At 31.3% G+C, this 27,835-nt stretch overlaps 3 protein-coding genes and 1 pseudogene across 7 annotated transcripts; 2 read left to right on the plus strand and 2 right to left on the minus strand.

Annotated features, from left to right (window-relative positions):
• The first annotated feature begins 383 nt into the window (after positions 1-383).
• On the plus strand, positions 384-2,319 carry LOC109814305 (WUSCHEL-related homeobox 4). Its single transcript, XM_020378701.3, has 3 exons — positions 384-750; positions 952-1,266; positions 1,905-2,319. Exons 1-3 carry the CDS (start codon positions 529-531, stop codon positions 2,058-2,060), a joined length of 693 nt encoding a protein of 230 aa, XP_020234290.1. The 5' UTR covers positions 384-528; the 3' UTR covers positions 2,061-2,319.
• Positions 2,320-8,651: 6,332 nt separating this feature from the next.
• LOC109814298 (polyadenylate-binding protein 2) lies at positions 8,652-15,180 on the plus strand. The gene is made up of 9 exons (XM_020378685.3): positions 8,652-9,191; positions 9,278-9,396; positions 10,266-10,922; positions 11,021-11,098; positions 11,185-11,274; positions 13,758-13,895; positions 14,169-14,345; positions 14,436-14,636; positions 14,737-15,180. The coding sequence occupies exons 1-9, from the start codon at positions 8,936-8,938 to the stop codon at positions 14,977-14,979; spliced, it is 1,959 nt and encodes a 652-aa protein (XP_020234274.1). The 5' UTR covers positions 8,652-8,935; the 3' UTR covers positions 14,980-15,180.
• Positions 15,181-19,783: 4,603 nt separating this feature from the next.
• Positions 19,784-23,894, minus strand: NUFIP (GATA zinc finger protein). 4 transcript variants are annotated; one of them, XM_020378704.3, is made up of 8 exons: positions 22,714-23,894; positions 22,463-22,572; positions 22,289-22,365; positions 22,146-22,212; positions 21,324-21,411; positions 21,182-21,241; positions 20,147-20,788; positions 19,784-19,979 (listed from the first exon to the last, which is right to left on the minus strand). In XM_020378704.3, exons 1-7 carry the CDS (start codon positions 23,545-23,547, stop codon positions 20,156-20,158), a joined length of 1,869 nt encoding a protein of 622 aa, XP_020234293.1. In that variant the 5' UTR covers positions 23,548-23,894; the 3' UTR covers positions 19,784-19,979; positions 20,147-20,155. The 4 variants fall into 4 exon arrangements, with proteins under 4 accessions (XP_020234293.1, XP_020234292.1, XP_020234294.1 ...); XM_020378703.3 differs by having other exon boundaries at positions 19,784-20,788; XM_020378705.3 differs by lacking the exon at positions 22,289-22,365 and having other exon boundaries at positions 19,784-20,788; positions 22,146-22,235.
• Positions 23,895-25,838: 1,944 nt separating this feature from the next.
• LOC109814297 (adenylate kinase isoenzyme 6 homolog) lies at positions 25,839-27,738 on the minus strand (annotated as a pseudogene). Its single transcript, XR_014429495.1, has 3 exons — positions 27,538-27,738; positions 26,333-26,440; positions 25,839-26,241 (listed from the first exon to the last, which is right to left on the minus strand). The product of XR_014429495.1 is annotated as an adenylate kinase isoenzyme 6 homolog (transcript).
• Positions 27,739-27,835: the final 97 nt, after the last annotated feature.

Consider the following 27,835-nt stretch of genomic DNA (forward strand, 5'->3'; position numbering starts at 1 on the left):
CAGGTACCACCCCCACCTTGGAGCACGAACGTACCAGTGAAGGAGGCTCACCGATCTTACCTGGCGGATCAGCTCTACAGCAGATTTCCAGTAAGAACAATACCTAATTTAAATTTTAAAAATTAGATAATAATTTCTTTTCCCTTGTATTATTTTAGTTATATCACTGAGTAGTTGATGTGATAAAACAAATTTTATTAACCTACAGTTTCCTCTTTATATACATGACTGTCGCTGTGAGTTTTTTTTTTTTTTCCTTTTCTGAATAAATAATTCTTCTTGTGCTTAGAATTGCATCACCTTTTAGTTTAATTTACAGCAGGAAATTCCCAAGTCAACCGCACCTCATGATTTGGTCTTGGTTGTTGCAGGCAACACCTCATTTCCCACTTTGTGACCACTTTAATCACTGTTTGTTCTACTTGTTCCACCATCATCATCATCCTCTATATAATCACCGAGCTTCCCATCATTAAGTTCTTCACCATATGGGAGCTAGTAACTTGTAAGTAAGTAAATTAATCAAGCATGAAGGTGCATCAGTTCGCACGTGGATTCTGGGAGCACGAACCCTCCCTCACACTTGGGTGCAAACGTTTACGACCCCTTGCTCCCAAACTTTCCTACACCGACACCAATACTACACCTTTCGACCTCAAGAGCTTCATCAAACCTGAAAGTGCCTCCAGAAAACTTGGATCCTCTGATGATAACAAAAGAGACCCACCTTCACCTCATGCGCATGCCCAGGTTCATTATTAATCTCTTCGAAATTCCCTTTAATTTAATTTGCCCCATGGCATATCATATCCATGCAATTAATATATATATTATACATAGTAGTACTACTGACAATTAGTTCACGTGCTCATTCATATATATGATGCAAAAATAATGAACCAATTATATGTATGGTATTAATATATGGTTTAATAATTTTATATGATACAGGTGGAAACGCATATTTCAGGAGGGACACGGTGGAATCCGACGCAAGAACAGATAGGGATATTGGAGATGCTGTACAGAGGAGGGATGAGAACACCAAATGCTCAACAAATAGAGCAGATCACGGTTCAGCTTAGCAAGTACGGGAAGATCGAAGGGAAGAACGTGTTCTATTGGTTCCAAAACCACAAAGCACGCGAGAGACAAAAGCAGAAGCGTAACAACCTAGGCCTTGCTCACAGTCCTCGTACTCCCACCACACTATGGTCTCCTCCCTTTAGTTGCAGTGTGATAACTAGTTTGGATTCCACAAAGCGGGTATGTATATATGTCTTAGCTAGTCATAATTTGTAATTCAACTCTCTAGGCTTTAAGCTAGCTATTTGATTACTATAAAAAATCTCATGTGATAGCTATTCGGTTATTATCGAAAATCTCACATGACAATAATAATGTTTATAAGTAGCTAATAATTTTTACTTTACAAATTTATTATAGAAAATTGAATTAAATTTATAAATCTACTTTCTTAAAATGATTTTAAAGCCTATTTTAGTAATTATTATTGGAATAATTGTTGCATCTGATATTAAGTCTTTATTGAAATCCTAAATATAATATTATAAACTTTATGTTTTAGATGTCAAGTCATCCATGTAAGAAGAATGTACTAAAAACCTCTAAACTTATGAGATGGTCATTATGGTATATATAAGTAAAAAATAATTTTATTTTTTAAATTAATTTTATAAAGTTGAATTAGGTCCAAATTTATTATCTTAAAAATTATTATAACATCGTTTGATATGGTTATCAAACAAGTTTGATTTTTATGGTTCTTATCTATGAGATGGAAGATACTATTATTAAAAAGAAATAGTTGATGATGTAAAATAGTAGTTTGTATATATATACATGTTGTATGACATGGTTTTTAATGTTGTTTTTTTGGGCAGGATGAAGTAGTAGATGAAAGAGAGGAGGAAGATAGTCCGTTGAAGAAGTGTAGGAGTTGGGCATTTGAGTACTCAGAAGACCAAAGTTGGTCATCGCAGAAAGAGGAGGGACATAGAACTCTAGAGCTTTTCCCATTGCACCCGGAAGGCAGATGAAGGGGTTTGTTAGTTTGACCATTTAACGAGAAATTTTTATCCTTTGTTCTGAATATGCAGGCTGTGCTTTGGTTTGCTTTAGTTTTCACTTTCTCCTTTGGTTGTGTTGGGAAAGAAGAAAAGACAAAGCTGTCTTCAACGTGTACTGTTCCCGCTTTGAGACCAAATTAACCAAACCTGCTTAATTGTCTCTCTTTGGCTCTTTGCTTGTTGATTTCAGCGCAGTGGGTGTGAATAAATCGAAGCTTTTAGGTTAAAAGGAGGAGCTACGGACACTGAAGTCCACGCACACCTACTACTTCTACATCTTCTTCTTCTTAAATCTTAAGCCTACGTTACGATCCTTTCACGTCTTGAATTTCAATTTGAAAAAAGCATTGGATTGTCCTCGATCTAGCCGAAACGTAAAATAATATTCACACCGGATACTCCACTCACCATCATAGATCCGACTTTCATAAAGTAGGCACATCGAGTATTCAAGGTACATGCGTCCATTTATTTTTTCCATCATTGACATGCAAATTTCTTTCTATCACACAGTGCATGTAGGGCCACCGGGAAAGACAACGTTAGAATTAAGACTTGAATTGGGAGGGAAATTAGGAAGATCAACATTTTGAAATGTTCATAAAGTATAATCGCCAAAAGGAGCCTCTAGCGAAAGTTAATTAATTCTATTTATCTTTAATTTGTTTATAAGTATTGTTACCAAATAATATAAAAATATATTAATTAATAAAGTTGAGATACTTTAAGCATTTGAATGAAAAGTTATTACTATGAATTATTAGGATCCGTCTAAGAGTTGAAAATAATATATATATATATATATATATATATATATATATATATATATATATATATATATATATATATATATATATATATATAAGGTTTTTAAGTTTGAATTTTGGTGTTATGTTCATAATTTTGATGAATAAAAAAAACTCATTTAGTATAAAATATTATTATTATTTTTATATATATAATGAAAGCTATTCAATAATTTTCAAATTTGCATAGTATAATATCTTAAACGTGGTAGAGAAAATTGAGAACAAAAAGCGGTATTACATAAAATTAAGACATGAAATTGTTACTCTTTGTAGTCATTAACACAGTGACACTAACATTGTCGCATAGTAAATTGTATGAAAATGTGAATGAAATAATCGATCAAGACTTCTTCTGCACATTGTCGCATAGTGAATTGTATGAAAATGTGAATGAAATAATCGATCAAGTATTCTTCTGCCCGACTACATAAAACTTTGTTATCAACGAGGCAAGTTGGTAGAGCAAATGATTTTTATGTGTGTGTGTGTGTCGCATAGTGAATTGTATGAAAATGTGAATGAAATAATCGATCAAGTCTTCTTCTGCCCGACTACATAAAACTTTGTTATCAACGAGGCAAGTTGGTAGAGCAAATGATTTTTGTATGTATGAGTGTGTGTGTGTGTGAAAGATATTCATATTCATTTATTTCAAGAATAAGTTTTAATAGACTTACTTCATTCAATATATTTTTATCAAATTTCAACGATCTAACCATTAAATAAAAAGTTCTTAATGTGTGTGTGTCTGTGTGTGTTGTGTGTGTGCGCGTGTATGTGTGTGAGTGTGTGTGGGTGTGTGCGTGTGCGTGTGCGCGTGTGTGTGTGCGTGTGCGTGTGTGTGTGTGCGCGCGTGCGTGCGTGTGTGTGTGCGCGTGCGTGCGTGGGTGTGTGTGCATGTGTGCGTGCGTGTGTGTGTGTGCGTGTGTGTGTGTGTGTGCGCGTGTGTGTGCGTGCCTGTTTGTGTGTGTGTGTGTGAAAGATATTCATTTATTTCAAGAATAAGTTTTAATAGACTTACTTCATTCAATATATTTTTATCAAATTTCAACGATCTAACCATTAAAATAAAAAGTTCTTAATGTGTGTGTGTCTGTGTGTGTGTGTGTGTGTGTGCGTGTGTGTGCGTGTGTGCGTGTGCGCGTGTGTGCGTGTGTGTGTGTGCGTGCGTGTGTGTGTGTGCGTGCGTGTGTGTGTGTGTGTGTGCGTGTGTGTGTGCGCGCGTGCGTGCGTGGGTGTGTGTGCGTGTGTGTGTGTGTGTGTGCGCGTGTGTGTGCGTGCGTGTTTGTGTGTGTGAAAGATATTTATTTATTTCAAGAATAAGTTTTAATAGACTTACTTCATTCAATATATTTTTATCAAATTTCAACGATCTAACTATTAAATAAAAAGTTTTTAATGTATAAATCAAACTGCAAATTTTTAAAAAATTTGAAAATCATTTAGAATAAAATAAATAGTGTAGATTAACAAATTACAAATAAAATTACTATGTATCACTGTCATCTCTATTCTCTTTATCATTATTGTCCTCATCCTTGTTATTGCAACTGTTGCCACTATTAACACATCTACCTCTACTACATTGCCATCACATTACCATTATCATCGTCATTATCACAACCATCACCTTCACCACACTATTGTTGCATCATTATTGTTAGTGTCACCATCAATATTATCATTGTTATCACCACTATCGATAGTTGTGGTGACAATAGTGGCGATGGTGGTGACAACGACAATGATAATGGTGACAATTGCACTAATCACTACAATCATTGTCGTTGTTACCACCTTTGCCAGTTGTGGCGGTGGAGGTGATTGTAGTGGTGGTGATGTGGCGAAGGTGGAGGTGATGAAAATAACGACAATAATGATAGGAAAAAATTACGATGATAGCAATACACAGTAACTTTATTTACAATTTTTTAATCTAAAATATTTATTTTAATCTACTTATTCTCATGTTGTCATATTAATAAGTGTTATCACTTCAATTGCCCCTATATATATCTATATATGTGTGTGTGTGTGTATAGAGAGAGATGAGGGTTACTTCATTTAATAACTCATGGTTTATATTGAATTTTAATGATCCAATCTTCAAATTAAAATTTTACAATGAATAGATCAAATTTACAAATTTATATAAAATTTGAGAACTATATTATACTTCATCATAGTAATATATTCATTGAAAATTTTTAATTCAATTGAATCATTAAAATTCAATATAGATGATAAGTTATTGAGTAAAGTAATTCTATCAAGACTTGTTTTTAAAGTGAATCTTGAAACTTGGATAGTTAAGAAAACAAGGTATGTTCCCAAAAGGTAACGTGGCGAGAGATGCATACTCTATTTGAAATGGGATCCCAACAATGACATCCTTTATATTCAATGACATAACTAAGAAAGAAACATAAGCACGAGGTTCTAATTTTGTGTGCTCATTAAGTTCTAAGAGAACAAAATAAATGCACCAAAAAGGTTTAAGGACTTAATTAGTTAGGGGGCTTACCAAACAATTTTTCAAAAGGAGACAAATTTTGAAATTTCAAGGTAAGAAGACAATGATAGTGTAGATGACAATAAGAGCGACTTCTCCCCAAAAAATTTTTTGGACATGAGGTAGACAAGAGAAGAGCATGGATGAAGTCAAGGATATAACAATGTTTTCGTTCAACTTGACCATTCTATTGAGAGGTGTGAGGACGAGAGCATTGAACAATAGTACCTTATTGATTAAGAAGTTGAAGTAAAAAAGACTTATGATATCCAACAACATTTGTGCGAAGAGTGTTAATAGTACAAGAAAATTAAGCTTTAATCATCTTTGCAAAATTGATATAAATTTTGCACAGTTTATATCTATGTTTTAGAAAATATATCCATATGTAATAAGAGAGAAATCACCAACAAACAAAATAAAATAATGAAAACCATTTATTGAAAAAATGGGAGAAAGACCTCAAATGTCATAATGAAATGGGACCAAAACATAATTTGTTATAATAAAATCACTCTTGATGAAATATAGTGCATGTTTTTTTAGTAAGTTTATGATTTACGTAGTCAAAAGACTCAAACTTTGTAGATCGTAATAAATTATGAGAAATTGAAGGTTGAATTTTGCTAGCTTTGATATGGCCAATTCGAAGATGTCATTGGTAAATTGTGAAAGGGATAACATGGTAGATACACATGTACAAAGATGATTAAAACTTAATTTCTTGTAATATATATTTGACCAATCCTAGTTTACTTTATTGGTACTTTACTAATGTTGCAAATTCCGGAACATACTTTCTAACATCTTTTTTCCTTTCTTCGATTCATCTAATTTAGCTATCCTTTTGTTTCAAGTTGATATTCTCCTTTTCTACTTATAAATAAATGAAATAATAAAGTGAACCAGAATGATTAAAAAAAATGTATTTTTTAAGAAAAAATAATGCCTAAATGTCCTAAAATACAGAGAAAAGATTAGAAATTATGACTAAAATGTGATGAAATCACCTATAAGAATTTACGATATCAAAAAATTGTAGTGCAGAGAAAAAAAAAGAAGAAGAAGAAAGAAATAATAAAGTTAAACTAACAAGGTAAACTCTTATATTTCTTCCATGATTGGTTAACTGGATATCGTGGAACAAACTTACTTCCTAAACTAATGCTACTAGACATCACACCTTCTAACATTTTAGGTACTAGTAACTAAAAAGGGTCACCGTAAGATTTTAAATTATAACCAGTAAGTTAATAAAATAGAAGGTGTTGTAACATTGAAAGTGTTATTTGTCTATTTACAATCCTACATTAAAACCTGCTTTAATATTATTTTTGACTTTTAACTTTATAAATGCTCATATATATCATTGTTGTAAGCTATGCAATGAAGTTGGATTTACAAAAGAAACTATTCTTTCACAATTTATTAAATGAAGAGAAGAAAAATAAATTAAAATAATTTGTTAAGTTTTTGTTTTTCTCTTATGCTCGTGTAACTTAGATATACTAATAAAGACTACTAAATGAAAGAATAAAAGAAGAGCCTTCTTAGGTAATGTTATCATGCTTATAAACATCAATCCGTCAAGCAATGTTAAGTACTAGCTAGTAACTCAAAATGATTGCTATTACTAGCTTAAGTCATAGCCATGGTGGTAAAGGAAGGTATTGTGTAAACTGAGATGCGTCATTTGTCATCATGGAAGCCTCCACACTAAAGAATTATTGATGATTTTGTGACAAAACTTTTATGAAATATTAAATGTGCTATATTGTTTGAATCATGCAAGCACACAAGATGCACAAAGCAAACTGTTCTTTATGTTGAGTGATATTAGAGAATGTTATATGTACTGTAATATAATGGTATTGATATACCTTTGAAGGACTTCTTTATGTTGATTGACCGAATGTAGCCGACCAAAAAGTTACAAAAGGTTTTACGAGAGAGCTAAGAAATTTTTAAAGGTCCCCAAAATGTTTTTCTTATCGATACTTTTTATTTTCAAAATAAAACTTTTTTTTATTAAATTTTACTTTTGGCCACTATAATATCAAATATATAATTATGGTCATTAATTGTTAATTACACAATTTTAGTCCCTAATTTTATAAAATACATAATTTTTATCTTTTGATTGCACTTTTATCCTATTTTTACTCCTATGAGTGAAATTTATTCTAAATACTACTAAACTAGCCTTTTATCTTGTGAAATGAACTGGTTAAATATTTATTATATATAATTAGAATTTATAATAATAAATTATATATATATATATATATAAATACCATATTTGAATATATAATTATATTTAAAATTTGTATAAATAAATATTTTTAAACATATAAATTATATTTTAAATTTATGATGAATATCTTATATGTTAGCACTATTATTTTTGAATATGAATAATTTACTTTAAAATATTAAATTTTATTTTATAAATAAATATAATAAATAAAAAATGAATTAGACAAAAAGTTAAAAAAACTCCTAAAAATTCCCTCATTTAAGAAAAACATTTAAATACAAATTTTCGTACAAAATAATCATTCATATTTAATATATAAGAATGAATATTAATTATCATGTCATTTATTTAATATTAAATTGTGGTTAATATTTCAATTTTAGCAATATAAAAAAAAACATTTAACAATTGAACTAAAATTGTGAAATTTAAAATTTTGAGACCAAGATTACAGAATTTGAATATTATAGAGAAATTAAAAGTATAATTTAATTTTTCTTTTTTTTTTTTTATAATTTTTTTACTACTTTGAAAAAATAATTATTTTTGTTCATGTTGCAAGTGGGATATATATTCTCAAAAAACACCAACGTCTGTCTGGCCCATTGGTAATATCGATATCCAACATTTGGCAGAAACAAAAACAAAAATTACGAGAACGAAAAAGCAGGCCAGGCCCACTCACATGGCCTTATAGAATCACGGGAAACTCGTACCCCCACCTTCTCTAACTGGGCCCTCTCACACGTGAGAGCCCATGTCATCTATTTGACCTAGCGCGTGATCACTGCTCCCAAATCCAACCTAAAACGACAAGAAACCGAAAGCAGGCCAGGTCCACCCACATGGCCCTATTGTTACGCGGGAAATGCTCCGTCGTAACTTCCCGTCTCTGACTGGGCCCTCTCGCACGTGCGAGCCCATGTCACCCATTTGACCTACGCATTAAACTAGGGTTTCCCACTCGCACCTATATAAGCCACCCCCTTACGTGCGTGCCGCGCGGTGCAGCCCCTTCTGCCCTCCCCCAAAACTGAAAAAAACAAAAAACCAAAAATATATTTTCAGTTTGTTCGCCGCCGCCACCACCGCTTCCGCTCGGATCTCCGGCGGAGCTACTATCCCTACTCTATTTACACGGAAGAAGCAAAGCAAAGCAAAATCAGAAAAAAAAGAACTATTCCAAAAAATATTTCCCAAGGCGATTAGGGTTTAGTTTATCAGAGTTTTTTTCGTGTATCTATCACTATCTATTTCTGAGGCGGCGATGGCGCAGATTCAGGTGCAGCATCAGAGTCCCGTTTCGACTCCTCCCAACGGCGTGGCTCCCGCCGCGCCGAACGCGAACCAGTTTGTTACGACGTCGTTGTACGTCGGCGATCTCGACTTCAATGTCAACGACTCGCAGCTCTACGATCTGTTCAACCAGGTCGGCCAAGTCGTTTCGGTGCGCGTCTGCAGGGACTTGACGACGCGTCGTTCACTCGGTTACGGCTATGTTAATTACAGTAACCCTCAGGATGGTGCGTTTTTATACTTTTTTTTTTTTCATTTTTCATTTTTTTGTGTGTTTTGCATACGGTGAAAATGGTTTGTGTGAATTTTTCAGCGGCGAGGGCATTGGATGTGCTGAATTTTACTCCACTGAACAACAAACATATTAGGATCATGTATTCTCATCGGGATCCTAGTATTCGGAAGAGTGGTACTGCGAATATTTTTATCAAGGTGCGTTTGCTACAAAATGATTTCTGTGTGAATAATTAGCCTTTGAATTTGTTTATGTTCGTGTGCTAGTTATTGATTACGAGATTAATATCAAGTTAGAAAGAGTGGTTTTCTTATAAATTAGGGGTATTTTGGATGTTTTGGTTCGTATAACTGACTTAAATTAGAATGTATTTATTGGGAGAGAGAAATTATCAGAGTTTTGTATTTCCAGCGTAGTAACCGTTTTATTTTTAATAGTATTTTGCTTTTAATTGATTAAATGTCAGATGTAAGGTTGAGGTTAACAGCGAAGAAATCTGTATTTTACTTTTTAATTATCTTAAATGGAAGCTAATTCTATGACCAAGGCGAGTTTGGTTTGAGAAAATATTTGTAAGTATGCATGCGGTATTAGAAAATGGAAAATGAAATTAGTGGCGTGCGGTATTAGAAAATGGAAAATGAAATTTGTAAGTTTTTTTTATTGTCTGTGTTTTTTACTGGCGTGCTGTATCTCATTCTTTTATGATATTTGTGGTTCAGAATTTAGATTAGTCTTTTTAAACGTCAGATTTAAGGATGAGGTTAACAGTAAAGAAACCTGTATTTTAATTTAGCTTAAATCAAAGTTGATTCTATGAGTAAGAGGGGTTTTTTTTTTGAGTATGGAGAGCTGAAGTGTGATTGGTTTGTGAAAATATCTTGAAGTATGCAGGCAAAGTTTTCATTGTTTTGTAAATGAATTTTTGAATTCTTTTTTCTTAAACTGATTTTTTTTTTATTTGCATAGTTTTCTTTTTTTAGTAGTCCTGGGTGAATAATTTGTTGCTATGTGTCAATATATTAACATGTTGCATCTCATCTTTTTAATGATAATTTTGGTGCAGAATTTGGATAAGGCTATTGACCACAAGGCCTTACATGATACTTTTTCTTCTTTTGGACACATTCTTTCTTGCAAAATAGCAACTGATGGTTCTGGCCTGTCTAAAGGCTATGGTTTTGTTCAATTTGACAACGAAGAGTCTGCACAGAATGCTATTGACAAGTTGAATGGCATGCTGATCAATGATAAGCAGGTTTATGTAGGTCATTTCCTGCGAAAGCAAGATAGAGAGAATGCTCTCAGTAAGACAAAATTCAATAATGTCTATGTGAAAAACCTATCAGATTCAACCATGGATGAAGAGTTGAGGAAAATTTTCGGAGAATATGGAACCATTACTAGTGCTGTAGTAATGAGAGATGGAGAAGGTAAATCAAAGTGTTTTGGCTTTGTCAATTTTGAAAACCCTGACGATGCTGCAAAAGCTGTTGAGGAACTTAATGGGAAGAAATTTGACGACAAGGAGTGGTATGTTGGAAAAGCCCAGAAAAAATCTGAGCGAGAACTTGAATTGAAAGGACGATTTGAGCAGACTATAAAGGAATCTGCTGACAAATATCAAGGTGTGAACTTGTATCTGAAGAACTTGGATGATACCATCAGTGATGAAAAACTTAAAGAAATGTTCTTCGAGTTTGGAACAATAACTTCATGCAAGGTGTGTGAATGTGATTTTTTAGCTGGTATATGTTGTTCCAAGTTCTTTTTATTGTTAACATATTTGAGCAATGCATATTTCTTCCATGTATTCTGCAGGTCATGCGAGACCCGAATGGAATTAGTAGAGGTTCAGGATTTGTTGCATTTTCAACTCCTGAGGAAGCATCTCGAGCTGTAAGTAAATATTTATATGCAACTAATATATTATTTTTTTTCTAAGCAATCAACATCTTGATATACAAATCTGTTGCTACTCGTAGCTTGGGGAGATGAATGGTAAAATGATTTCTGGAAAACCTCTGTACGTTGCCCTGGCACAGAGAAAAGAAGAGAGAAGAGCAAGGTTACAGGTAATCCTGTTGTAACAGTGGCTCAGCTGTTGCTTTTTAACATTATAGGTATAGTGATATGTTTTTAGTGCAGAAATACCTGCATTTTCCCCATGTATGGTAGTTATTCGGTATGCTTTTGTGCCAGCATTCCTCTTTTAGTTTAAATATACTTAATATGGTCATAAAATTTCTCCTATGTGTTTAGATTAGTTAAAGTTATGTGTTAAAATTTTTAAATGTTATTTCTTTGAAGCATAGTCTGAATTACAATATGCTGTATGGTATGATTGGTTTAGTTGATGGTGTTTTGGTTTATTTGATGGTGTTTTGGTTTATTTGATGGTGTCAAGTATGGATGATCAAAATAACCAGTTATAAATAAATTAACCATAATCATAATTAAAATGTTTCATAATAACCGGTTATTTAAAAGAGGATATAAAAATTAAGCATAACCATTTTTTTATAACTGGTTTTGGTTTGTTATTGCTGATTTTAATTTTTTAAAAATGGCTATTTAACCAAAACCAATTTTAAAATTAGAAAAGAAATTAACTGTTAAAATCAATGCTCATGATAAATTGTCATTTAACGCAATTGAATTTTATAATAAATATATATTTTCAATATATAAATCATGTCTTATTTGAAAATACTTAATATTTTTATTTTATTACAGAATTAGTTTGAATTATTGATAATTTATTTTAAAATATTAAAATTTGATTTGGAAATAAGAATGATAGATAAAAAACATTATTAGAGATTAAAAGAAAATAATCAAAAGTGTTCTTGTTGAAGAAAATAGCTAAAAATGCTCATGTTGAGGAATAGATTTTGAAAACGCTCTTGTTGAAGAATATTTTTTAAAAATGTTCTTGTGCAATATAACTATTTTAACTTAAATAAACTATCAATTAAAAGAATTATCCCATTTGTTGTACACATTTTTTTTACAACTCTGTCCCTATAAGAGGATTTCTGAAGTATAAAAATTGTATTAAATATAAAGTATAAAACATAAAATTACTTTTTAAATTTTTAAATTTATGAAACCAGTTTTATTTATATTCAGTTATATAACAAATTTAAGGTATAACCAGTTATATAAATTATTTTGGAAATATAACCGGTCATTTGAAAATTATAACTGGTTTTATATTTGAAGGTTTCTTCTTTTGTTTTTATTTTTTCTCACGTGTAACTTTGACTTTTTTGTTATTGTGTTTCTTTACATAGTTCATTAGTTATTTGCTTTGATCAAAATGTACTTTGAATTCATTGGAAAATGAAAATTTCTTAATTATTTTTGTTAATAATTAATCTGTCATGGGAACAAGAAAAATAACCCTACCAAATTTATTTCATTCTTACTAGATATGTTGCCACTGTAAGGGGTTTGACATACTTAGTAGAGTTTTTTAAACTTATGAACTCCTAATGGACATGGCTCACTTTTTCTTTGAAAATTTTATTTGTGCATAGAGAGATTAAATATTGTGTTAATTAGGCAATATGAATGACAATATTATGAATGAAACAAGTTTAATAGGCTTCACCAGCTTTTGAAAACCATAAAATTACAGGTTTTACAAGCAACACATAGTATACAAGTGCAATATTATAAAATTAGTTGTATAACAGGTTATATAACTGGTTATTGAAATTGGTTATGGAAGTTATAATAACCACTTACGAATATATAACCTAACTATCAGCACCCCAGTTTTCAGGTGCTGCATTCTGATTTTAATATTTATTATATTTTGTTCCAGTTTCATTAGATATCGTACAAGCTAGAATCCCTAATTTGTCCTATATAGTTCCTCCACCTCTACAAACCAGTAAGATATTGATAAGGATTTACTTTTTGGTTGTTTAAAGAATTTGATTATTCTCTTTTAGATTTTGGATTACCTTAATGATTCTTCTAATGAAGCATTTGTTGTCCATTGGAATTAATAGGCATTGGTTGAGGTACTGTTCAATTTAGATTTCTTCTTTTGACTAACTACCGATTGTTTATATGATATATACAAGGACAGATACTCAGAACTACATCCTTAATATGAAAATTTAATTGTTTGTTGAATCCAATTAGTTGTGTGAAAGTGGGGTACTCCATAAAATGTAAAAGATCTAGAGGGTCTCCAATGAGAATTTACTCAAGTGAATGATAGCTGGACTAAGAGGGTAGAATGGGGAATGAAGCAATTTGTAAGGGAAAATAAAATATAATTAATAAATGGTTTTAGCGAGTTTTTGATAGAGCCTAGTGGTGACTGCTGATTGACCCCATTTGATTTATGTCGCTAGCCCCCACTTAGTGGGATGATTATAATGATTGATTGATTGCATTTTATTTCCACATATTAAACTGTTGTCTTTTATGTTTGCTGTTGTGTGATAATTGGGTGTATATTGTAGGTTGGGCAATTGAAAATGTAAAAGAAAAGGGATTTTAACCTTCCATATTCACCATAATTGCTGATTTCATGCAGGCACAATTTTCTCAAATGAGGCCTGTTGCAATTACACCTTCTGTTGCACCCCGCATGCCTCTCTACCCACCTGGTGCTCCTGGTCTTGGCCAACAGTTTTTGTATGGGCAAGGTCCCCCTGCTATGATGCCTCCACAAGTAAATACCACCCAGTTGTTTGCATCTTCAGCTTCTATTTTTGGTTATACATTGCATTAGAAAATGTTTTATAAATCTTGAAAACTATGTCAAGAAACATTTTTTACTTAAGCTTTTCAGTTATTCACCTCTTTAACTTGTCCCCTATTTTTTTTTGTTAATATAACACCTCAGCAAAGATCAAGTGATTTATATGTCCTCCATGCCATTATGTGAAGCTTATAAGTTCAATTAATTCACATCGGGACTGTAACTATCTATTAATAAATGCAGGCTGGATTTGGTTACCAGCAGCAACTAGTTCCTGGAATGAGACCTGGTGGTGCTCCCATTCCAAGCTTCTTTGTTCCTATGGTTCAGCAGGGCCAACAAGGGCAGCGCCCAGGGGGACGCCGAGGAGCGGGTCCTGTACAACAACCCCAGCAGCCAGTGCCTATGATGCAGCAGCAGGTGTGCTCTTGCACAGTGTTTTATTTCTTGTCTCATATCTAACTAGTATGTATGCTTGTTGGTGTGATACTTATAGTAATTGTTTCTCAGATGCTTCCAAGGGGACGTGTCTACCGTTACCCACCTGGCCGCAACATGCAAGATGTCCCTCTTCCAGTAGCTGCTGGTGGAATGCTGTCTGTCCCATATGACATGGGTGGTATGCCAATGCGTGATACTGTGGGACAGCCAATGCCCATTCAAGCTTTGGCTACAGCTCTCGCTAATGCCCCACCTGAACAGCAGAGGACTGTGAGTCTTGATTTTAGCACATTTGGGTTGAGTACTCACTGATTCATGTGATCTGTTAGAAAACAGTTATACTGATTCTTTATCGTGAATGGTTTGGTAGATGCTTGGCGAAGCGTTATACCCGCTTGTGGATCAGCTGGAACATGATGCAGCAGCAAAGGTTACAGGCATGCTTTTGGAGATGGACCAGCCTGAGGTATTGCATCTAATTGAGTCACCAGATGCTCTGAAGGCAAAAGTAGCTGAAGCCATGGATGTTTTGAGGAATGTTGCTCAGCAGCAAGCCAGCAGTCCAGCTGATCAACTAGCTTCACTCTCTCTCAATGACAATCTTGTCTCTTAGATTCCGTTGACAGGAATCTGAAACTGCACTCTAGTTTTTTCTATTTCGTATGCTTCCCTCACTTTATTTGCTGTTTTAGTCCGTACTAAGGAAGTCCTTGGTACTTCGCTTTCACATTTTTTTTATATTTCGTTTCTGGATTGCAGTAGTTTTAGCACAGCTTGTTGGATTTATTAGTTTATGGATTTATGGTTTGCTTTATTTTTGTCCTCTGTTCCTACTTGATAGTTTTCGTTGATTCTGTCCATGTTTTTGGTAATCATCACTATCATTTCTCTTATTAAGGATTTGAATTCAATCTAAACTATTTAATGTTTTATTTGACTTTTAAAACATGAAATGGAAATATTTTTAATGTTAATAGTTGTAATCAATTTTTTCTCTTCTGAACTTTTAGAACTAGTTGAGCACTCTTGTTTCAATTGACTATTTGAAACTGAATGTAATTTTTGCCTCTCACCCCATTGAGCTTAATAGTGTGTTTTTTTTATTATGCTTCATATTTAAAGAAATAAACTTTTTTTTACAAAATATTTTCACTTTAATAACATGTTTTTATGGATTCATTTATAATTTGATCGTTTATTTAGTTTAATCTTACTCTATACCAGTGTATTGAAAGATTTAAATTTCATTCTTGCTTGTTATTTTGCTTTATTGTGAAATCGAAATACGGAATTGTTATTAAGACTAGAATGTTATGCATATACTTTTTTTTTATCATTATTTCCTATAATAGAAATTTTCTTGCGAGTTTAGTTTACGACTCATCTATCAAAGTTTTACAAATTTATGTAAATTCTTTAGTTTCCAACCTTGAATACTCTAAATAGCTTTTATTGTTATGTTTGTGAGTTGATTCGGCAACCGACTTTTTGAGAACTGCAAAAGATGACTTCTACCTCTCGTTACTGTTTTGTAGTCGAATAGTACTTTATGATTGTATAATACAGTTTTCTAATTTGAAATCTTAAAATTTCATGAAAATTTTTGAAATTATCAATTTTACAAATATATTACGCAATAAAGAAAATTTGATTGCAATCACATTATGAAAAGTGACCAGGAAAGTGACAATTAGGTTTAATTTAAAAAACAAAAACAAATTTAACATTTAATGTTGTTAATCACGAGGTTGCTAGTTTTTTTTTTTTGTTTTTTTTTTTGTTTTAGGCAAATATATCAATAGTTTTGTAAAGGGAAAATATCGCTTACAATCTTTGAACTTCAATAATACTATTTCTTCTCTAGTTTTAAAAATTATTCACCTTCTTTAAAATAATATCACTAGTTAAAGTGGGAAAAATGAAATCACATTTTTCATTTTTTATTGTGGTAGTTAGAAACATGAAGACTTATATTTAATTTTTATTGTGATCATTTTTATAATTTTTCCTATCTTTACCAACAGAAAAAAATAAAGTCAGTATATTTTATCAATTATATGTGTTTAAGGTTTATTGTGTCAAGTTATTATTAAAATAATTTTTTTTATCCTTCATTTATTTGTGATTTTTAATTGTAGTTGTTTAAACGGTAGTTTATAGTTATGACGTAATAATAAACTCACTTTTTGTTTGTCATAATTATATAAGCAAAAGAGAATGATTCATATCATGCATTTTTAATGAGTGATTACTAGGATGGAAATTGGCCAAAGACTTGTTAGTGGCATGTTTTGGGAGTACCTAACCATAGCTTATTTATTTTTATTGAAATGGACATACTTATATATATTTTTTAGAAGAAGTTAAAAAGTCATGGTTTACATATGTTAGGTTAAGTTTATTATAATAAATATTTTCATATAACTATGTGTTAGTTTAAAGGAGAATTGACACCTTTTTTAATTAAGTGTTGATAATGATATTATAAATATTTTTTTTAATTATCTATGTATAAGTTCATATAATTATCATCTTTTTTTATTTCATAAAGTTGTTGTCGTGACAAACAAAATTTATCATATCGCACTTATATTTATCTTAAATGAACTGATACTTTGGTTGTCTTATATTCTTTATAGGACGATTGTTAGGGTGAGTTTGTTAATGTTCCATGTGAACGAGTGAAAAAAGTGAACAATATCAGTAATATATATTTTTAATAGTTTAATTCTTTTAATATTTAAATTTAGTAAATTACAAAAATACCCTAAATTAGTGACCCATCGTCATAATAACTTGGGAAAAAAGAGTAAGGAATCAGAAAAAGGAAGAAGAAAATCAACGAGATTGAGAAGTAAAAATGAAAAACCCTAATTAAAGAGACCTTAACGTTCAGAAGGATTATGTGAGGAGCAAACTGTCGATTAGAGCATCAATGGGGAGCTTGTGCTTGAAAGGGTTGGAAGATAGAGGTCTTAGAAAAAGCATGGAGATCAGAATCGGAGCATGGGTCATTTTCTGTAGAAGATTTATGGTTGTGATAGGGTTGAGGTATCATAAGAAGAACAAAAAACGTATTCACTATTAAATTATAACTAAAATCATAAATTCACTCGATAATAAATACAGGTAATGAGTAGTTGATCCTTGTCGCTTATTTAAATATCCTCACATCTAATGGTGGAAGCACCATTATCCACAGTGAACCACTTAAAATAAACATAATACTTTATTGGTTCATGGATGAACCATCTATTTAAGGGATTTATTGCAGAATTTGTCTATTTGTAGATATAACAAAAAAAAACAACCTTGGGATAATCAAAATTGGGCAAAGAACTAGTCTTCTTAATTTTTGGAAGCTTCACTTGCAAAATGACAAAACTAGCCTCAATTTGTTTAAAAAAGCCAATTGCTCTACTTTTTTGCCTACCTATCCACTGCAAAGTTGCTTCAAATTATAGAAAGATAAGATAAGCACTCCTTGCGAGTTATCTAGTACTTTAGTGGACAAATTTAAATGTTCTTTTTGAAATGAAGATGAAGCAAAAGCAGTTGAAGTAACAATAGTGGAAGCTCCAAGGCTCACTTATATATTAGAGATCTTTTTGAGAAAATGTTGTGTTTTCATTATGTTTAATCCTTACAATCTCTCAAGCTCACTCTTTCATTGTAATATCTATCTTTTTAAGAAGACTTTAGTCTCTTATAATTTCTTTCTTTATTATCTATTTAGGAAGCTTGAAGAGACTTGGTATTAAAAAATACTTGGGTTATTAATGTCCATAGAGACTTTATGTCAATGAATACTTGAGTTTTGTTTTGTTGAATCAGGAGTGACTTGAGAAAGAACACTTATTGTAAACAAAATTGTGTTAGTAAAACTTAATCTATTAATCAAGAATTAGACATAATCTTAGTGGTGGAAATAAATCAATATAAAATCTTTGGTGTTAATCTTCTCTCTTTAAAACTTGATAGTTTTTTTATAGAATTTGGTACTGTCTATCTATGTTAATTGCATTTGATGAATAGTTTTTGTTGGTTAAAAAGTGAAACATTATTCAACTCTCCTTTCTAATGTTATTTTTTTTACAATATGATATTAACATTATTCTATATATGTAATGCTTTTATCCGTACTTAAAATAAGAATTTACGTTCATAGTTTATAATGTCAACTTTAATTTGAATATGTTTCTTTAGCAAGTTTCTTTAAAAATATATTTTTCAACTTGTATTTCTTAATTTGGTGAACTATTGGTGCATTTGGTTGCAACTTAGGATGATTTGAGTAAACGTCTCCTAAAATACTTTAGGAGAAAATTTAGAAGGAAAAGTGAAATAAACTTTCTTATAAATTAATGTGTATTAATCTTTTTTTACTAGCTTTTTCAAAATCTAATTTTTTTAACTTATGCATAAATTAAAATATTAATTTTAATTTATGGATAAGTTTATTTCACTTTTTCTCCCTATTTTTTTCTTTTAAAAGTACTAGAAAAATTTATTTAAATAAATTTTAAATCATTTAAAAAGATTTATGATTTAGAATTTAAGATTTAGTGAGATGAATCATAAATCATTAACTCTTTCAGGAAGATAAATGTGATGAAATCACATGGTTGGATTGTGTGTGTGGAACCCTTGTTGCTTTTTCCGTATGATTTTCCTCAGGGAGGCAATGAGTCAATGACAGAGGAAAACTGTAAATAAGAAGAAAAAAAAATCTTTCAGTTGATCAAGAAAAATACGGACGGGAAAAAACTGCAAAATGGGAAAAAAAATCGTAAAAGAAAATACAGATTACGTGAAAAAAAGGAATAGAAAAGAAAGAAAATATAAATGAGTGAGAAAATTGAGGAAAACAATCGTACAAATAGGCAAACAATATATGGTTACGAAAATTTCAATCAAATGTGCAAAAAATATATAACAGGAAAAAATTCAGATAGACAAAAAAATGAATTAGGAAAAAACACCTAAATGGATAAAATAAAAATTCAAATGGAAAAGAAAAATAAGTAGAAAAAAATAACACAAATAAATAACAAATTAAAAAAAACTAACTTGAAATTTTTTTACTAACCAACATCATTAGGATACAAATTAAGAAATCAAAAATTCAAAAAAATATATATAAAAGAAATAAAGTATTTAATATAATCAAAACATTTCTAGTGTAATATTTAATAAAACCTTTATATTTTATTTCTTGATTCTTTAACAACCGTAGCGGACTTTATATAGCATTTTGACTGCTGGGATGTAGCATTGTTGCATTGTCTATTTCCTCTTAAAAGATTTTGCCATATGGTTTATTGCTTCTTTAACAAGTGAAAAATTGAAACTCCAAGAATTCAAATCTAGAACATTGAGGTATGTCATAGCATCAAAATGGAAAATGGACTTATCCATGTCAAACAGAATTCCTTGTAGTAAAAGATATATTTAGTTTTTACGTACAAAAAAATCATAATCCAGAAGACTAGAACATTGTTATATGTCATAGCATCAAACACCTATCACTATCTAATGAAACTGTCTCTAATCTTAATGATCCTTTGCTCAAAACATTGGAGAGTTCTGAACTTGGCAGGCCCAATCCATGACCTGTGTCAAAATATAGTGCAACTGATAGTATTCAAAAGCTTTGCTGCAAAAACATATTTACTGTAATATTATGTGTAATGGTAAAACAACCATAGAAACAGAAATAACTCAACAGAAAATGTTACAATCAGTGTTAAAAAACTTAACTCAAAATTATAGAGAGCAACCTTGGAATTTCATTCTTTAATTTCTCCCTCCTCTTCATCAGATTTTTCAATTCCTTTGACCAAGGAAGGTGGTTTTTGCTGATTACTATCAACAATAGAGTCATTCTCATCATCATCACTGTCTTCATCTTCACTATCATGGCCATTATCGTCATTGAGGTTTACAATTTTTTGAACTGTTTCCTCATTCTCTTGTTTAAAAACATCTTTTCTAGTGTGCAAGTATTTTTCTTCACCATCAAGTTCAGACCCAATTTCTTTAACCAAGACGGATGGATATCTGAGTGGCTTATCAGGAAAATGTTTAAAGAAAGAATTCACTACCATGAACCTGAAAACCTGAAACAGGTGGCACTTATCCCTCTTTATATCTGCACTCAAGAGTTTCTGCAATAAAGTTGGTTTTCTCTTCTTTAAAGAAGGGCTTTCTGAAGAATCTTTGTCAGCAAACTTCTGTTTCTTGGTGAACTGACCTTTCCGGTCTGGTTTCTTGTTGGACTTGTTTTGAAATTTTCTTTTGTCGTTAAATTTGTTTCTCCCTTCCCTCTGAAGACCTTGATTTTCAGATTTCTTCAGGTAGTATGATGGTATTTCAGCAACTTCAACTCCCAATTCAGCTTGCTTTGCTAAAATTTCCTTGAGCTGCAAAGACAAAAATATATTTATCAGTGAAATACTATTTGTTGAGTCCAAGAAAGATTGATTTGTCAGCACTTATATTTCATGCTATGAAAAGGGAAATGATACTTGTTCAACAAATTATCCAACAAATTTAACAACTTCGAAAGAGAGAGAAAAGTTTGAAATGTAATAAGTGATATGGTGGAGAATGATAGACACAAAAAATGATGCATAAATTGTTGTACGTGTATCACTCCTAAAAAAACACTATTTGCTTAGCTCTCTATTGAACAATATAATTTGATTTATTTGTCAGAGCTTATATTTCATGCTAAAAAAATGCAATCTGCTTAGCTTTCCATAGAACAATAAATTATACACTAATAAGTAATAACGTCCCTCTAATAAGTATACCTCTCTTTGTAAGACCTCTCTATTAATGACCTTGGAGTCTTTGGGGCATTCACTGTTCTTCTGCAGGCAGTAATTCAGGAATGAGCATTACACAATAACATCTGATAAACAGAAGCAGTAGGTAGATAAGTTTGTTTAAAACCTGAATCTTGTTACTGAAAGGGTGATTCTTTTTCCGGGCTTCACGCCACTGTTGGATTTCTTGTTCAGTGTAAGTCACATAGAAGGTTCTGTCAAGAAATGAAATAATAGCAATCATACACAACATCAGCGTTAGAGTTAAGATATTGTTAGTATAAAAAAAATAGGTTGAGGAATTAAAAAGTTTAAGATAAGTAATTGGATAGCAGACAAAACGAAAAATTCTGACAAAGCAAACATAATTTCGAAAAATAACACCAAAAAGATATCGAAGTTTTCATCTAGATGAGTAGATAGTTATCTGGATTCTGGAAGACATTTTATTTAAACAAAAAATCTTAAGTTTCAGAATCAAAATCGTGAAAGATCTAAACCTTATTCACTCAATAATACAGGGTGTTTTAATTATATAGAATCATATATGTTTTGAATAAACTTCTCGATAAGTACTTATAAGAAAAAATAAATAAAAAGAAAATAAAGTTGATTTATTCCCTATTTTCCACATCATAAAAAATGCAGTGACTAATGATAGACTAAAAAACCTGCACATTTGGGCACACAAACAGGGATGATATGCCAAAACTTCTCAAAGACTAGCAAAGAATTTCTCTAAATATTGTTTTACCTTTCTAATACACATCATTTTTATTCGAACATTACAAGACAGTAACATTCTAGGAAGCAGCCAATATTAGCATCTTGTTACACATTATCATTATGAACCAAAGACAATTCAAAGCAGTTGTATGCAAGTACTGCTAATAAGTAATAGACTGGAGCCAGATAAGAAAGGATTGGAAGGTGAAGCAGAAGCAGCTACCTTTCTGGTTGCTGCTTAAGTTCCTTTGATTTTAAACCATCCTGTCCTGCCCTCCAACTGTTAGGCCCTGCTTCCACCACAAGCATTAGCCTAACCACAGAAAAAAGGTTTTCATATTGGTAACAAGGTGGCAAAGTTCAAACCTTTGCCATTATGTTGTTTAGGAAATTCAATTCTCCTGTTTCCTTTGTTGACATCATGAAATTTAGACTTCTGAAATCTAAGGGAACATGACAACAATTGTAACCGTGACATAAGTGATCAATTGTTTAACTCGATGAACCAAGAGTAACAAAACAGAGAAGAAAATAGCATACCCTCTTTGAGAACCCGCTCGATTTGTTGGTTTATTTCTGAAGTTTTTGCCTGGTGATCCTTTCCAGTTTGAATTAGGAACATTAGTTTTAATGTTGCTATTAGGATTTTCCTGCAGCAATTATAACGATTTGCAATAAATATAATAGCCACAACTTCTAGTACAATAGTATTTCTATACATGTAGTAGAATAATAACTCTTCTAAATTCTAATACACGTTGAAAAGACAGAAACACTTCAGTTCTCAATACCTGTGAGTATGACATCATAAATGCATGAGGTTGAGAGTTATTTGTAGGAACCATATTTGGATTAAATGATCCAGAAGTATTCCCTTGTAACTGCTGAGGCAAAAAAGTTGATGATGATTCAAAAGCATTTGAGTTCACATTTGATGGCGCCAGTTTTTTCTCATTCGGGTCAATGTGTGGCCGGGCCTGATTTCCAGGCACAAGACCTAACTGGGGATTTGCAGAAAACATTGAATTCTGAGGGACCACAGCCTGAGGCACTTGGTTTGGAAACCCAAACATGGGGCCAGAACCAGGATGATGCATGCCATAAGGAACCCCTTGAGAAGGGTTTGGCCTTTGCATTGGTAACTGTTGATTCATATTTTGCATAGGATAAGGGGCACAAAACTGCCCATTTGGCATACTCATATTCATATTCATATTAGGCTGCTGAAGCATATTCAGCATATTTTGTGCTAAAATTTGCCCCTGAAGTTGAGAAAAATTGAGCTGGGCTGCATTCTGCATAGGAAACATAGGATTGTTGTAATTGACATTGCAAGCACTAGTTTGGGGACCCAAAACTCCCACATGGGGTTGACCCTGTTGATGACCAGGCAAACCCATATGAGGCATATGCAGTTGATTGTTTTGCAAGGGAAAATGGTTGTGATTTGCAGCATTCATGAAAGGTGCTGCATTCATGGGTGGCCTCATAAAAGGGGGCATCAAGTTTTGCCCTTGGTGCTGGGGTGGCATGCCCACACCATTGTTTTGCAAGAAAAGTTGGTTGTTGGGATTAGGAGCATTCAAGAAAGAGGGTTGAGGTTTGGAGTTGGTATTGTTAGACATGGTGTGAACTTTGTAACCTCAAGAAACCTATACACTCCAAAGTGTCTATTAAGCTTAGTTTTGGAATGTGAAGTGTAGAAAGTAAAACAACTCAGAACTCTCAACCTGGTCACAGAAACAAGTGCACTGTGAGAGGAAGCGAAAGACGGAGACTTTACCGACAAAAATGGAATTTTGGGAGAAACTCATTTGAGTTTAAAGCTCCAAAATACTTGAACGGCAACGGTCGCTCGTGAATGAAAACCCCCAAACTTCGATCACAGCTTCCCTCTCTCTCACACAATAAAACCTATTTTCATTTGCGTGCTTCTTTCTTTCTCCGATAAACGATAAACGCAACATTGGTCCTTCCAATTTTTATATGATTAGATTAAATTATAAGTAAAAACTTAAAAAGATACATTTGAATATAAATTATTATATAAAAAATAAAACATAAATATTTTTAATATAGACTAAACTAAATTTTAATCCCTAAATTTTATTTTTGATTTCAGTTTAATCCACTCGACTTAGAAATTTTCACTATATTTATTAGTTAAATTGGTGCTTTCATCAACTTTTTGCATTATTAATTTTTTATGTTATGATTAGAGAGTTTTTTTATTTTATTTTTTTAACTATGGTGTTAGTACAAAATATTAATATGTTAAAATTATCGATTAATTTTTATTAAGGACTGTGAACACATATAAGATGATTATTTTTTTTATAACATAATCTATTTCATATTCAAGATTAAGATTTGAATTTTTTGATGATAACGTACACGTGCATGCATCCATGATGATTTTTTTTTCTAATATAATTTATTTCATATTCAAGATTAGGATTTGAAGCTTAAACATTTTGATTAAAGGACACAAGTACTACTATTTATGCTGACCAATTTATGCTGACCAATGTTAATAAATAAATAAAAGGTCATGCTCAAGCTTTTAAAAAAAACCTATTTATTTTTAAAAAAAGGTTAGATGTAAATTTATAAAAAGATCTATTAGACCTAATAAACAACTTATTTATCTATATGATATAATAAAAAATATATATATATTTATATATTAAATTATTAACAATATAATTAAATTGGTATAAAAAATAATATAATTAAATCAATATTTTTTTATTACAAACATCAAATTATCAAGTTGGAACAGATATTAAATATATCTTTAATCAACTCAAAATAATAAATAAAAAAATTAAGCTTACATAAAAGAATAATATATTAAATATATCTTTAATCACTGAACAATATTATTTAGTTTTAATGAATAAATCATGTATATAAATTTTGCAAAATTTAAAAATTATGATACTTTATTATATATATTCAAATTAATATATGATATATTTTTATAAATATATGTTAATGAGTTATAAAATAATTTTCAAAATTTATAAATAAAAAAATTAAACTTTATTTATTCTTTAAAAAAATTTATTTAGTAATTTGATCATTAAAATTCAATCTATACACTGATTTATTGAATATAATAATTTTACCAAGAATTATCTTTGAAGTAAGTAAATTTATCTTCATATATAACTGACATCATCTTAGAAAATTAAAGAAAAATTACAAAATATACATATATATATATATATATATATATATATATATATATATTTAAAATAAACTAATCCTATCTAATAAAATTCTTAACCTATTTTATTTTGAATTAATTATCAATTTTAAAACACTTTCTAAAAATCCTTGTAATTTACTTTCATTGACATATCAATATTGTATATATTATTTAATTTAATTTAGATATATTATATAGTTATTTTGTGATAGGATTCTTTGTTGTATAATCTCTTCTTAAATGCAAATATGATATAGATAAAGTTTATAAAAGAACTTAGGTAATATTCACCTCATTACATAACTTTGCTTTTCACAGGTTGAGTTAGGTTCAATAAGTTTTCAATCATCTTTATTTAAGTGCAAATTCAAACTTACAACTCTCAAACAAATACTTTGTGCATTCTTGCAAGGTTCAATTCAACAAAACAAAATCTTCTATAAAACTAGACATGACTTACTACATAGTTTTCTTTTTCTAGTATACTACATGGGATGAATATTATTTACTTGTTGCCTCTCTTTATGTAATAAATCATCAACTTTTGGTAATTAAAACAAACCCCTCTCTTTTACCATAGGAATAGCATTTTACATCACTTGGATTTATATTTCATCTCGTTTAATCAAGCCTCAGTCAATAACTATTTGAAACCTAGTTTCACAAATCTCGGTAAAAGAATAATTATTTTTGAAAGCAAAATTGCAAAAAGAATAAAAGTTAAATACCCTTTTAATTGACATATTTAAAACCATAACATAAATATCCCAAAATACGAGCCACATGGCCCAAACCAAAATTTGTAACAGGTAATTCAACCACACTGCAGACCTGCTTCAGGTAGTAGTTGATCTTTAGACACTTTTTTCATACTCTTTCAATATGGTATATACAAAGTACCTTATTTTTTTGTCAAGATTATGAGGGTAAAGGCCAATTTCTGACCCAATCTGTCAGAGTTGCAATGTTTCTACTAATGTCATCAATATTATCACTCTTCATTGCAATTACTTTGTTCTCCAAGTAACTTTCTTTAGCCTCCTCAAGCAGAACTTGAAAATTTTCACATTCAATATTGTTCGAAAGCTTTGAATCTTTGTACCCTCTGCCACATATTTGGGGGAAGTAAGTTAATATGAAACCAAAAATAGAGTAGCAAAATCAACGTTCAATAACAGAAACAAGTGCTTCCATACCTCCTACTCAAACGGTCACAAGCAAACCATCGCTCAGGAAAGAAATCACAGCATGGTAGTCACAATGTTTCCCCCCTCTTCCATAACATTCTCAAGTTCATCACAGACCTATAGAAACCACGCAAATTATACTCGTAAAACCTATATATCAGGCAACGTACACAAGATGACAAGAAATGTGTCAACCAAGGGGGATAATATCAAAATTGTTTCATATAATCCAACATAAACCAAATGCAGGTATCAGTTTGATATCAAACTAAAATATTTGGACACATAATTGAACAAGTAGGTTTTTAATAATAAATTAAAACAGTGCTTCCATTTTCTTGTGGAAGTGTGCTGAACGAAGAGCCCCAAGAAAATTACAACTACACGCTCATAACCAATGGTATAAACAGACAACTAAGCTCATAAGGAAAATTGAGAAAAATTAGTTTCAATGTCTTTTATCACAGTTGTACCACTGGAAATTCAACATTTGTATGAAGATGTGATAATAATTTCAAGAGTTGTTATCAAGAAGAACAAAGGAGGGGATGGGGTAAAGACATGCAAAAGGATTAAACATTACACGAGTAAAAATACATGTAAGGATATCTTGCCCAGGGGACAGGGTCAGTAAAGTGTAGAACCTTAAACACTCCTACTTCAGTAAGTTACTGTCACCAAAGTGTTACTAGAAATTGATCCAGGAAAATTGTAAGATTAAGTAGCACGCACCTTTTCTACCAATGAAAGGAACCATCAAGTAGTCTCCAATTTTATGCTCAATATTAAGTAGCATGCACTTTTACCGCAAAAGAAAGGAACTATGATATAGTCTCCAATTCTATGCTCAATATATCTACCACCTCAACTTTTGACAAGGATCATCGTGGTTTAGTTAAAGTTTATAATCCTCTCATCTACTACCAGTGCATACTTCAAACAAACTTAAAAACCTTCATCAAAATCCATATGTTGCACCACAAAAGGATTTTGGCTATTCTAAAATGAGGTTCGTGAAATAAGGAAGTAAAGGTGTATCTACCATTCATTTGAAATTTAGAATTAAATTACCTAATAAAATTAACACACTTTAAATAAACAGTATATATATTCTTAGTTTCTTACTTTCTCACCTTAACATTTCACTATAGAAGAATCAAATACCAACTAAAAACATACAAGAACGATCTTAAATATATAAACTGGTAGCTTACCAAGTCTTCATTAATAACATAACAATCAAGCTCATCATCCCAGCTATCACGCAAGTTATTTTCTTTGACTAATTCTCCAACATTGATGTGGTGGAGCTGGGTAGCTTCTGCTAGAGCAGTGCACACAGTTGTCTTCCCTGTACCTGGCGTCCCAGTCACCAGAATGATTGGCTTCCCCCTTTTGCCATTTTTGTGCACCATGACTGTAACCTGCAGAAACAAGCAGACACTTTCACCGATTCACATGGAAATTGTTATCTATATAAAGATAACCTAGGGCTTCTAATAAATGAAAAAA

This window comes from Cajanus cajan, chromosome 9 (genome assembly GCF_000230855.2).
Source record: "Cajanus cajan strain Asha chromosome 9, NIPB_CcT2T_4, whole genome shotgun sequence".
In the NCBI taxonomy this organism is placed as follows: domain Eukaryota; kingdom Viridiplantae; phylum Streptophyta; class Magnoliopsida; order Fabales; family Fabaceae; genus Cajanus; species Cajanus cajan.